The 13,010-nt window shown below is 51.2% G+C and overlaps 2 protein-coding genes across 2 annotated transcripts; one reads left to right on the forward strand and one right to left on the reverse strand.

Annotated features, from left to right (window-relative positions):
* Positions 1-401: 401 nt before the first annotated feature.
* Positions 402-3,164, forward strand: LOC34620969 (proline-rich receptor-like protein kinase PERK13). Its single transcript, XM_022734197.2, has 2 exons — positions 402-2,869; positions 2,927-3,164. The coding sequence occupies exons 1-2, from the start codon at positions 402-404 to the stop codon at positions 3,162-3,164; spliced, it is 2,706 nt and encodes a 901-aa protein (XP_022586457.2).
* Positions 3,165-4,392: 1,228 nt separating this feature from the next.
* On the reverse strand, positions 4,393-6,894 carry LOC34620970. The gene is made up of 3 exons (XM_026335558.1): positions 6,600-6,894; positions 4,996-6,522; positions 4,393-4,625 (listed from the first exon to the last, which is right to left on the reverse strand). The coding sequence occupies exons 1-3, from the start codon at positions 6,892-6,894 to the stop codon at positions 4,393-4,395; spliced, it is 2,055 nt and encodes a 684-aa protein (XP_026191343.1).
* Between the last annotated feature and the right edge of the window lie 6,116 nt (positions 6,895-13,010).

Here is a 13,010-nt window from a genome sequence, read left to right on the forward strand (position 1 = left end):
ACTTCTTGAAGGTTTACCTTCCTCAATCTACGCCCAAGAATCCACCGGCTACTAAAGAGCTTTAGTTTTGCCTCCAGCCATTGTCTCCACTTGTCTTTCTCGGGTCAGGCTCACTCGCCCCCGTGTCTGGTGTCTCCAACCGTCAGTTCTTCCCGTCTCCCTCTTCGTACTGAATCTTGCGCTGCAGCATTTTCTCGCACAAGAAATCAGGAGTAGAGGGGTGGGTGTGCGTTTGTGTGCCCCCAAAGTGGTGGACGGGCTGAGCGACTCGGGAGGCAGGCTTCGCCCGTGCGTGAAATAATCGTTTTGGGCTTAACCCACTCCCTTATAATGCATGCGGGGTGTTCACCAATTGCAGCGTGTGCAGGTAGCTGCCTCTGGTCTCTCCTTTGCTCAGGCGGATGGCCGGAGCCTTTGTGCACGAAAGGCCTCAGGGGTTGGTAGCAGGCAACGGCCTCGGGAGGGGTGTTGCTGTAGTCCCTTCACCTTGCAAATACTTTCCCACCTCAGGCAGTGGGATGAGAGGGGTTTCTCCTGTAGGCGTTTCCTCAGGGGGCCTTCCAGGCCCCCGTTTTAGCTCGATGGAGGAGAACCTCCAGAGACAGGGCAAAGGAGTGTCTCCGGTGTATAGCAGACTGCAGATATATTGTCCTGAGAAGGATGGCGGGCTGCATCGTGGAGCCAAGAGAGGCCCCTTTGCCGGCGCTGTTCTCCAGCCAAATTCGAGACGGCCGAGAGGACAGTCTCCTACGGAGTTGCCCTCAAAGTACGAGCTGGCAGCTGTAGCTGCACTGTGCAAGACACCAGCTGTGCCCTCCCCATCTCGCAGCAGGGGGCCTCCACAGCCCTGTCCTTTCCCCGCGGCATGTTCATTCGTCCCAGGCAACCAACATCCTTGCGGGAAGCCGCTGGCAACTGCGGGGATGCCTCAAAAGATTTGCAGCTCGCCTGTCCCCTTCGTGCGCCGGCCAGAGAGGGGCGTCAAGTGGGGAGGCCAGGAGCCGATGCTTCGAAAGAGCAGATCGCCCTACGGGGCCCAATGGACGCCACTTGCAATCGAGCAAGCGCCGAAGGAAACTCCTGTGCTTCCAGAGGGGGCACCGTGGATGCAGCAAAAGCGTTTCGCTGCACAGTCCTTTGTTGAGAGCGGACCCCTTGGAGGGAAATTCCTGCTAGGAGGTTCTCCCAGAGGTCTTTGCTCCGATTCGTGCATGTGCGCAGGGTGTCCCTGTAGCCCTGAAGGCTTGCATCAGGCGCCTCAGGCATTCAAGGGGGCTGAGGGGTGCACGATGTACGGGAAGCCATGCATTAGGAACCAAGATGCTGCTCCATGGACATCAGGCTGGAGCTCAGCGGCTAACGGTCGCCCCTTTGCGACTGTGCGTCCCGTACAGCAGCAGTCGCTGACGGCATACACGCCTCCGTGCAATGTAGGCGAGGGGGGGCTTAACGGGACGGAACCTTCTCCACAGGTAGAGGCAGTCTCGAGTTTGTCACCATTGCCCAAAGGGCTTCGCCTCGAGGCCCCGGCAGCCGCAGCGTGGGGGCTGGAGCAGCCTGGTGCTCTGCCTGCAACTCGAGGCAAGGAGGAGAGTGGGCCAGTGATCAAGGGAGATACGCCCGCCGACGTGGTGACAGTATATGGGACAGATCGATTTTGGGAATTGCTGGAGTGTCTCATGGAGCTTCAGCAAGGGCCTTCTTCTTTGCTGAGCAGCAGTGTGACTTTTGATTCAACTTTGCTGGCAGGGGGAGGTTTGTTGTATTCGTTAATTGAGGAGGGTAGTTTCGGCCGTGTGTTTGTGGGGTCTCACAATGAGTCCAAGGTTGCCATTAAGGTGCCAGTTGAGGCAATGCTGAAGAGCGATGCTGTGGGGGTCCTGGAAAGGATTCTAAATGAGTGGAAAATCCTTCTGATGTGTAGACATCCAAACATTGTCCAGCTCGTAGGAGGCATAGTGCACGGCCCGTTTGACGTATGGCTGGTAACCAGGTTGGCGGACGGCAGCGACCTGCACTCCCGCAAGTACTCACGCGACCCATCGATCCAGCGGCGGATAACACCAGCTCAGGGTCTCTTCATGTGCCGCCAGCTAGCTGCAGGGGTGGCTTACCTGCACACTCCAATCCCAGGAGTTAAACCGGTGGTCGTACATAGGGACATCAAGCCGGAAAACGTGCTGGTGGCTGACGACTGGAGGATTCAACTGTGCGATTTTGGAGATGCAGAGGCCTCGGAGGACGGGCAAGTGTCTCGCATCTCCGGCGCCACTTGGTTCTACGCCCCTGCCGAGCTGCTGCGCAGCTGCCCAGTAGAGTGTATGGGGGTCGAGGAGGGGCCCGGCGGGGGCTCACGGGCCTTGCCGTCGTTCAATGAGAAGTGGGACATTTGGTCCATGGGATGTGTTTTCCATGAGATGTTTGGATTTTTCAACCCCATGCATGTACACATATCAAGCCGTGATAGTCCTGGGGTCATTTATAAAAAGCTCAAAAAGAAGGCGCTAGCGAATGCTCTAGTTCCTGCCATTGCGGATGAGATCCAGGGCATTGCGAGGCATATTATTCTTAGCTGCCTCCACCCGGATCCAGCGGCCAGACCATCAGCAGCGGAAGTGCTGCAAATGTGGAGCGCTAGGGACGAGGACATCCTGAAAGACATGCACATCAACCCCAATAACAACTCTTCCAATAACAGTGCCTCGAATTCACTGGGAAACGGCTACTGCAGTGCAGCTGATCAAATGCGATTCCCAGCTGTGTCGGTGCCGCAACAACACCTGAGTTCCAATACCGCTCAGCCGTACACGATGTCAGGCTCTCGCTGTAAAGCTAATGGCAGCAGCACAGAATGGGGGCCTCGGCATGGGTGAAATGCATGCGCAACTAGGCTACCATGTCGCTCAAATTCTGGCGGGATCTCCAGGGGGGGCCATGCAGCTAGAGAACAGAACACCCGAGTATACATGGGAGACCGACGCACCCCAGCTAAGCTCTCAGCTCCAAAATTTCGTTTCTCAAACAGTTCCCCAGCCCCAGAACTTCGGCCCAAAAACCGTGTAGAGTTAAAGGTGCACGGGTCGTGGAAAATCAACGGCTTTCGGGGGAGTCAAGCTATGTGCGTATGGGCTCACCACTTTGCAGCAATGTCCAAACACAATTAGCTAGCTCAATTACTGGCTATCCATCTGGCTAGCTAGGGGCGTTCGCCATTTAGCATGGCGAATGGGAAAACACCAATTGACGCCTATTCATGTCCACGATAAGGTGTGAACGTTCCCCGCGCTTCCTTGCCATCTCTACCATATGGCATTTTGACTGAAGCATAACTTTGAACCTGAGAGTTTCCGGCTTTAGAGCCGCGCTGGTCAACGCCACATAGATCTGTAGCAAATGAGCCTAGTACCAAACAACTCTGGTATCTTTGTGCCCTCTTGTGTAGGCGGGTACGCGCAACCCTTTAAGATGCACCGTCGCGGAGTAAAGTACGTTTAGACCAGCTGCCTTGACAGAGAGCTGGGCACTCATCACCACACCCCGACCTCATTGAGATCCTTCACTTGGAATCGCCAACTGCATGTGTCACTTCAGGCCTTGGGCGGCCTCTATGCTAAAGCTACCCAGCTTTTCTGCGTAGCTCACTGCTTAGGGACTGTGGCAGCGCGAGCTGTAATGCTTCCTTAACACATCGAAGATTGAAGGTCTAGGTGGCAATGAAAGCTTTCCCCTCAAGACAATATGTCCTGCAAGACTAGTCCTCAAAGAGGTTGAGCGGCCTACCCTTACTTTCACAAATTGACGAAGAGTAGACTAAGTCTTATTCTCGGGCTTCTAAAGTGTACAAAACGTCTCTTTCCGCTCACTTTTCCGTATACCTGCACTGCGCTCCTGGTACAGCGGACTTAGGCCAATATTTGTGTGGAATGAAGCATGGCGAATCTCCCGCTGAGAGATTTCCCTGTCAACTCCCCGGTTTCCCCAGTTGTTGAGCGATTGTAGGGGTACTGCGCCATCTCGCCACCTGCCTCAGTCGTTTGTTCGCACAGAGCTTGGGTGGTATGCGCAGCCTGTTATGCTGACAGTTCCCTCTTGTTCTTGTTTTTGCATTTTCTCATTGCCGCCTCTTATGCAGAAAGGAAGCCGGGGAGCAGCCTTCTGTGCGCACCCAGGTTAACACTAACTAAAACCCCAAATAAGAGATGACTAGCCAACGCTGTTCGCATTTCCATTCGTGCACCCATTTCTTGCAAGCGAAAGTGCGCGTGTAACGGACTCGCATACGTCCGGTGCCATTTGCGGAAGGCCAAGTCGAACCTTCTCATTAACTCCTTGTTAATCTCCTGCTTCCCATTCCTCGTACATCATCCTGTCTCCCCTGTTGTTGCCCCCTCCTCATCCTTCTGCATTATGTGCAAACGTTGCACAGACCGGAAAGAAGTCACTCACATGCCTGACTTCAATGGCACTGCATGGCATGCACCCCAAAGCCAGGGATCTAAAGAGAATCTTCTCTGGAGAAGGATCTATCAAGGTGCGCTGTCCACGCGCCACCCTCCCCGCGTGCTCCGAGTGTATCAACAAGTAATCGAGCAGCTCCTGGGACGGTTCCTTTGGGCACCCTTGGCCTATAATGAATACCACCGCAAACATCGAGACGCAAACAATCAGAGGAATGAGCCTTAATCGCAATAACCTGCCTGGCATGTCACAGTGTGTACATATTTAGCTGCACGCGTACATTACTGTAGATACGTGATACTCGTGTATTATGCATGTGCATGTATCCAGATGGCCATACACATCCACACACACACGTAGAGGTTCCACCCTACCTCTACATCTACACATTGGATGCATCGGTACTATTAGTCAGTGAACCCGTAACCCTGAACCCATACACGAGAACAAGCGCTTCGCGTATACACATACACATATATACATACATACCTACAGACACGAGCTTAGTCCTTCACAGGTTCATCTAGTGTGGCTTACTCTCGTAACAAGTATCGTTCGCAACCGTATCGAAATTGGGCTGCGCGAAGGAAGCATCTTCCAAAGCCAGATTTGCGTTGAAACCGTCGGGGCCCAGAGCTTCTGCAAGGGCGGCTCGATCCTCTCCAAATCTAAAGTTCAGGTTACCACCAATGATAAGAGGATCTGTGGCTTTAAGGATCCCCTTAGGGAGCCCAACTTCCCTGCCACGGCAGATAGTGTGCACCTCCTTGCCGCCCGGAGAGGCACTCGTCCATTTAGACTCCAGCTCAGGAAGGCCGGTCATAGTTTGCGTCGAGGCATCTGTGCTGCCGGCCCTCTCTGCGGTTATCACAGAGCTCTCAGAGCGCGTGCTCGCCACTGTGGATGAGTCGAAAGCTCCATCAATGTCGCAAGAGGCAAACTCAACCTTCTCTGCATCTTCCATCCCTGTGCGGACCCAAGCCATTACTTCTTTCACCTGAGCCACCCGCACGTCGTTGTAGGCGGCACCTGGTTGCAACTGCATCGCCAGCAAGTTGTAAACCTTCCCACACTTCTCTATCTGGACCAGGGCAGCCCCCATATTGCTAAGAGAGTATGGATACGCTGAAGAGGGGAAAATGAATGCATGGCGTCGCAGCACTGGCCATTTGGATATCACCACTAGACCCCCATTTCCTCGAAGACGCGAGTATGAGCCACAAACAGAGTCCCAGCCATTGTTCATCACAAACGCCGCAGGGGAACCCTTTCCGTTCTTCAGTGCCTTCTTGCGGGTAGGAAAAGGCAGACAAAACCAGCAACTGCCACAAGAGCACCCGCCCTCCTCATTGCCTGCCTTACAGCAACCCGCGTCTCCGCCCACCACTCTTGTCTGAAAGGGGAACATAGGCTCCTCCCTAACCAGCGTCTTTAGAAGTCGTTGCGTGGAGCCAGCAAAGGCCCCCTGCAAGATTATGACATCCGGGTGATGAGCATCTTCAAGTGCCAGAAGGAAGCGGGAAAGGGCTGCCTCCCTTCTTTTCCAGTTATCGTCCAAGGAGCAGCAGCCACTCTCCATCCGCAGGTTATAAGACACGACTGTCAGCTCATCTGGAGAAGCATTCAGGCATATGCTAAAATACGTAGACCGCCGTGCCTCCAGAGGAGGGGAAGGAGACGCACCCTCTGCAGCTTGAGTCTCCTCCGATTGTTCCTGCTTGTCCACTTCTCCGCCTTGCTCCCTTCCACGCTCTCTTGCAATCTGTTTATTATCCGCGGCGCCTCCACATGCCTGGGCCTGGCTGCTTCGAGCGGAAGCCCTGGTTACTACAGCGTGTGGGAACTTGGCCTTTGTTCTATGCCCTCGGGGATTTCGACTAAAGGTCCCCTTCGAAGTCGCCTTAGCCACTCTGACTGAACCTCCAGGAGCGCCTGAGAACTTGCCCCGCCCTCTTGTAGACCAGGAGTCGTTGCCAGAACCCTGTATTCTCGGGCCTTGCGACTGAAAGCCCTTCGGCACGCTAAATAATTGCACGGCTGCTGTTGACTGTACAGCATGTTGGTCTGCACCACAGAAACAGCACAAGCAACAAATCGTACAGCCGCAATCGTATTACCTCACGGGATTGTCGTCCTGAAACCTTGGAAAGCGGCACTTTCGTCGTTCAGAATGAGACGACTCCCTACGTAGCCTCTCCCCCTACTAACTCCAGGCTGGGGCAGTCTAGCAGCATATTGCATGAGAAGCAATAACGAGGCTCCCTCGGCCGGAGGCGCAGCGCTGCTACTCAGGAGGAAAGAAGAGGGCACACAGAAGGAAATTCTCTTACCAGATGTACCCGTGTGTTGTTCTGTGGTGTTCACATAAATTGTGGGACAGACGGTGGCCCCTGGTACTGAAGGCGAAGAAGACTCGGGCTCATCTGGATGCATCATCTTTCGCCCAAGGATGGCTAGAGCAGCGGACACGAAAGCCGTAGCCGCCTAGGGCCTGCTACCGAGGGCCCCGTGCACACATAAAGGGTTTGTCACCTCCAAAAAATCCCAGGCTGCGCGGGCTGAAGCAAAGCATAGCTACACAATCGACGAGCAGAACTCAAATGCGGATCGTCCACTGCTCTTCAGCCTCAGATCGTACGTCCTGCATAAGATCTCAGATAGATACTCCAGCTGTGGGGAACGGAGCGAAGAACAAAAGGGTATGAAAGCAGGAGAGTGCGGGTTGGAGGCCAATGCGAATGAACACAGCTGGGTAGATGCAGGCGAGACTCAATAAGCTCTTCGGCGGGTGTTGTAATCCTTTCAAACAAGGCCGATGGCCTAGAATAGAGAGGCAAGGAGGCGGGGGGCATTTAGAAGAAACGACTCCGGTACCGATGGCTTGTAACAAACGCTCCAACACGGAGGTGCCGTATTGTGGAAAAGAGCCCAATGCAGGGAGATGCGAGCAATATGACCTGCCACAGTCAGGGAAGGGGGGAGTGGGTTGCAGAAAGGAACAGAGAGAAGACCCAAATGGTCATCTACGCAGTGTTCCCTCGAAGAAAAATCGTGCTGTCATAGACAAGAGACGAGCGGAGGCTGAAGAAAGGCTTCAAACAAGAGAGAGGCGAGCCAAGGCACCGCTCACTGCTAGACCCTTAGGATCGACACAACAAGGAGCACTTCTTCCCAGGAAATAAGATGAACGCTTTTATGTACATAATCCTGGTGATGGTAGAGAAAAAAACAACCCAGAAAGCCTTAAGCAGTAAAATAGCGACCATTCAATCAGACAGGATTTGTGGCCGCTTTGGGGGTGAAAGCGCCTCGCGCGATTTCGTATACAGTGTTGTTCTGTGGGGGTGCCACTGGTACGGCCAATCTCTTTATATGTTTGGCTTCGCTTTTGCAATTCCTTGCGCCTACCATTAATGTATTACTCTCATTTGGGGCAGCAAACTCGATCTCACTCTGCTCTTAACCCCTTCTTCTACTCTATCGATGCTCGTCTCACCATCTTCCCTGTGCTGGGGAGGTCTGGTATTACTTGTGCGTGCAACCTTACAAAGCAGCAGAGGAAACTCGTACATACCGAAATATTGCTAGACAGCCAGAGACGATGTCGAATATCGACGAGTACTGCATGCCAAAGCAAGGTCATACTCGCTGTCCAAATAGTAAAAGCAGAGAGCAAGAATGTAGTCAACCGCCAGTTGCTACGTTACACGTGCTCTTATCACCTACACACACAACTCCAGTGACCTGGATACAATTTTTACGGCCCTTCAGCGCTTCCGTAGAAACCTCTTGCTTCGTGCAAACTACCATGATGTGGAAAGCCACATATAAGACCAAAGCCTAGTCTGGTACTCTGTGGCAATCTGTGTACAAGATCCTCTGTTCCCCATCCGTTTCTAGAAATCGTGCTCTAGTGTTGATGCGCCTGTACAAGAATTGTTTGGCTTTTTGGTGGGAAATCGGCAGAAAAGAAGATGCGGGGCGGTCTTTTTACCTGGGTCTCTATGCTTATTGTATCCTCGGCGGGAACAAACCTTATCGCACGTAGGGAGAACGCGATTGATGTGTGCCTTCATATTTGACTGTAAATTGTAAAGCCTTTTGAGGACCGGCCTCAACCTTTCAACTGTCAAATGAAGATTAAAAGCCAAAAGAGCGGCTGTCGTCTTTCCCGCCTCCGCTGCCTCTCTAATCTTGTCTGTAATCTCTGTACCCAATGTTCTTTTACGTACTCTATTGAGCGCCGTCAGGGCATCGCGAAAAGCGCACAAATATACCCTACTAATGGCGGGGTACACGTCCATACTTTCTGCTACACCACTCAAATAAGTACGACTCCGTAGAGATCTGGCTGGTTGCTTTGGTCAAAAGTCCTATTTTATTGTGAAACACTGTCAGCCCGATGCAGTCAGACGCAGTATTGTGTGTGTCTACTCGCTGCTATGTGGAACTAGCAACTAGCGGTGAATGCGCAGAGTGGTTAAAGGGCGCAGCTACGCGCACCCTAGCTGCCCCTCTTCCCTCATGTGGGGAACTCTGAGGGGCGCAGATAGGCGGAGAACAAAGGCATTTGAAAAGGACAGTCAAAAACTTTCAAGCTTTTACGTGTCAAATAAATCGTATCTTTACCAAGACCTTAAATGAAGTGATACAGTGAAGAGCACAGCAGGGTTTGATGCATCTTGCCTCCTCTCATCCACTGCCTGCGGATGCAGTGCAATGTCTATTTCTCATCTGACTTCGAGCTTCGGCCATGTTTTTAGGCAGGTTAGGAGTTCGATTTTCTATGGCAACAGTGTGGAAAAACCACCCACTGGCGGTGGAACTTTATGGTGGCCCAACGCCTATTGACGCGGCGAAGGCTGGCCTGCAAGCCGTTGCGAACCCAGTGGGCGCATAGCTGGTAGAACGGTCTGATTGCTCAGTAGATTAGAAGTGTATAGGTGTAACGATGGGATGATGCCGACCAGGACAGCAAGGAGATCGTAAGGAGGGAAGGTACTTGAAGCTCTCATGAGCCAGTTGGAGAGTTCCCTCACTTGTACCCTCAGATGAAAATAGACAATTCCTCCTTCTGGCATGTTCATAGAAGGGAACAGCACTTCAATACGTACTCTCTTGATGTAACAAAAGTCGCCGGCTTGAATGGATTGTTACACTTCGAACCTGTCTTACAATTTAGGGCGGATGAAAGTAGCAAGGCACAGGGAACCCGCGTTTCCAACCATCCTGAGACCTTCCCCAGGAACACACCTGCTTCTAGGGTGAAAGATAAGATCATACGATTCGGAACTGTAAGCGCATGCGAAATACCAAGCAACCCGAGAAGAGGGACATGATCCAGCAAAGGCAGGCTGATTCGCGAGCCAAGATGGTTAATCAAGGAATGTAACGGGTAACCTCCCACGCATGCTGCGGCGCAGTGCAGAGGGCCTTTCGGACACACAACAACTCATCCTGTGAGGATGAAAGCTCAGAGTAATGCTCCAGAATTGCGTGCATCACTTGACATTGACTTTGAATTAGATCTGGTATTTGAGGAGACGACGCAAACGTGCAGTTTCGTTGTTCACTCGTAATCGCAGTCTCTGAGACTCATCTCTGGTGGCAGGCCGCAGAACGCAAATATTGGCACCGCTAAGGTAGGTAAGCCCAACTTGGAATTAAAATTGGATCATATTAGCATGTTAAGCTATTTTAAGTTTGGACTCATGCATCATAGCGTGATCGTACCCACACCATGGGCGACCAAACAAAAGGCACTCATGTGGCCAGAGCGAGCGCTGTTGAAGCTACTCTGCCAAGGAGAGCTCGAAAAAATCAGCTCTGGATTTCCCCAACAGCGGCCAATTCATCTATGGCAAGCTGGGTACAGTCGCTACCTCAATACAAAGAGGAAGAGTTTCGATTAGGCTGCTTTGCTGTATACAAAGCGATGGCAGTTCTAAGAATGCACCCTGTTCCGGTGGCTCTGCAGCTAGTTTTTATAAGAAATTCATCAACTCTTTAGCTGAGGTATAGAAGGGATGAACAAAGACCAAGGAGGAATTCGTATATATGGTAAATAGTGAAGAAGAGCCGGCAGCTTGGCTACTTGTTGGGCATCCAACGCACATCTTGTAATAATCCCTGGGTCAGCCCCAAGCTATGTTCTTCGCAGTATCGGAAGCCCCCACGGCACGAAGCGCAGAATGAGTGGCAGGCAAATGACTGTCTGCAATACAGGCAATGTGCAGGAATCAACTGGTGCCTTCGGTCATATCCCACGTTGGCCGAGGCGAACAAAGACGAAGCATGGCGCATTCTTGTCAAGTTTAAGCTCCTGAACGAGATTACTGCGAAGCAGAAGTACCAATTGCTCATATTGGCGAATTGCTTAACAAGCTCACCAATCTACAGTTCACTGGGCATTGAAGTCCACAAACGCTTTCTTTCAAATGCTCAGTCACCCAGATGAGAGGCCCAAAATGGGACCCGCACTCGCACACTCTAGTATACCCGTAATTTGCTCAGACTTGCTGGGGCCCTGGATGAACCGAGACAGCAATCTAATCAGAAATTTTTGTGAGCCTATCAAAAAGGGCTGAAATGATTTTTACAAGGACGACTTCCTAGAATTCAGCTAAAATGTTCAAGAGTGTCCGTCACATCTAAATTGTGCAGTACAGCTGTTTCAGGATAAGCAACGGTACCTGAGGTCAAGCAAGTGCTCGCTTACCATGCGCACAACCGTATTACTGTGATTTGTGTTTCGGCGGCAAGAACCGAGCCTGCTCTGGCAAACATTGGAAGTATTCACGGTGTTGGGTTTACTCATACGCTCCAGCAGGGGCGTTGCGAACTTCTTTGGAACTGCATCTTTTTACCCAAACGTCATTTCTTTGCGGGCTCAAAATTTCCAAATTAGTCAAGAGCGGGCTAATTGGTTTGGCGGTTCGTATACCTCATTTATTGCAGCGAACTCATCGCTCGATACAAAATGACGCAATGTTCTGTGTCTGCGTGCTAGTTGCTATGTGCAAGAAGATGATCTTGCATAAATTTGACTGCTCCTTCACAATATTGAATCGCCTCTAGTAATGAATATTCTGGGTATCGGTGCTGGTGTTTGACTTCTTGGTGTGCAGCAGCCGGCCCAGGACGTTTCAAGGCGTGTTTACAGAGCCTTCGCACTGATTTCAACAAAAGGGAAAAGAGCTCTTGGAGGCAGAAATTGCATGGCATCCAGGAACGTTGGACACGTGGTCACCGGATTCGGTGTCTCTGCACGCGATCACTCAGTTCGAACTGAAGATTCTCGCTAACCTATCATGTTGAGGAGGCTCGGAACAGTCCCACCATTAGTAGGTGTTATTGTATGATCGAATTGTTGTTGGTAGCCTGTGTCTGTGATGGAAGGTAGCAGGATAGGAGAAAAGCAAGCTATGTAAAGGAGTTGCGCCAGTGAGGGGTGTAGCTGAGATGTGCAAGGACGTTTTCAAAGTCCTAGAGCTCTTAGCTCAACTTAGGAGTGGTTATTGCGCGGTGCGCAGATGCGGGCGCCTAGGTTTTTTGTGATAGTGCACTGTGTTCGCGTGCGTCTGCGAAGGAAACACCTTGAGAGGCGGTTTCAGTGTTTTTTCACTACACGGCTGATAAATCCTTGCAGTATTTGAACATGCTTATGGTATTCATTCTTTTTTACCAGTCCTGCCCTATAATAAATTCATAAAGCTTCTAATCAGCTGACACAATGTGCCTTACCACCAACTTTGGTGCTACTCCATACACAGGGGCTGGTGAGCTGACCTCTGCCGCCTCAACAGGCATTTCTCTGGCGCCAGATTCCATCGCCAGGAGGGTCTTTAGCAATTGCTCCTCGAAAAAATTCAGCTATTGAATTACTGAATGAATCCAACAAAATAGGTCAGCTCCTATGTACAGATACGGCATCCCACTACATCTGCAGCCAGCGTATGGGAGGAGGAACAGTTACATCAAAACATGTGGTGCTAGCAAAAGTAAAATTTCATTCTAGGTATCGGTGGGATGAGCTGAACTCCAGACTATACACAAAGTTTATAAGAAGCTAGTTGAGCGTCGTTTGGAAAGATCTGCCTCGTCTTTCTGCCCGCACCTTCCAGATTTTTGGCATGGCGAAAGGGAGAGCTAAAAGTGCGCGTGGTTGCACCCTCTAAGGCCCCCAAGGAATCGCACCTAGTTGTACATAGTATCTACCGCACATGCATACAACATGAAGTCTTTTTGTAATAAACTAGCAATATTTTGCAAGAAATAAAATATGCCAACAGACACTAAAATAGTAAACCTTTTACAAACCTTTAGAATCAAATATAACTAGTGTAGTCGACAGAGCCAAAGTGCAGCCTTGCCCGCCAGATGATATGGAACTCTTTCCGCAAATTCGGCTATCCTTCTTTGCCAGCACCGAGTCTGAAACACCACACCGTGACTTGCATAGATAGGGCGTATGCAAAGCTTTAGGGTGTTGATAAGCCATCATCAGAGCACCACGTGATTTCTAAAATGCATGAAATTACAAGTGAGTAACA

This window comes from Cyclospora cayetanensis, unplaced genomic scaffold (assembly GCF_002999335.1).
Source record: "Cyclospora cayetanensis isolate NF1_C8 unplaced genomic scaffold, CcayRef3 CcayRef3_contig_72, whole genome shotgun sequence".
NCBI lineage: Eukaryota > Apicomplexa > Conoidasida > Eucoccidiorida > Eimeriidae > Cyclospora > Cyclospora cayetanensis.

What these genes read in the sequence shown, in the direction of transcription:
- LOC34620970 (XM_026335558.1), bottom strand. Translation starts at nt 6,894, where the DNA reads ATGATGCATCCAGATGAGCCCGAGTCTTCTTCGCCTTCAGTACCAGGG. An exon ending in CGAAAGTGCCGCTTTCCAAG is followed by an intron (nt 6,523 to 6,599) that starts GTTTCAGGACGA and finishes TCTGTGGTGCAG; the next exon opens with ACCAACATGCTGTACAGTCA. An exon ending in GAACGATACTTGTTACGAGA is followed by an intron (nt 4,626 to 4,995) that starts GTAAGCCACACT and finishes TATTCATTATAG; the next exon opens with GCCAAGGGTGCCCAAAGGAA.
- LOC34620969 (XM_022734197.2), top strand. Translation starts at nt 402, where the DNA reads ATGGCCGGAGCCTTTGTGCACGAAAGGCCTCAGGGGTTGGTAGCAGGC. An exon ending in GAATGGGGGCCTCGGCATGG is followed by an intron (nt 2,870 to 2,926) that starts GTGAAATGCATG and finishes CGGGATCTCCAG; the next exon opens with GGGGGGCCATGCAGCTAGAG.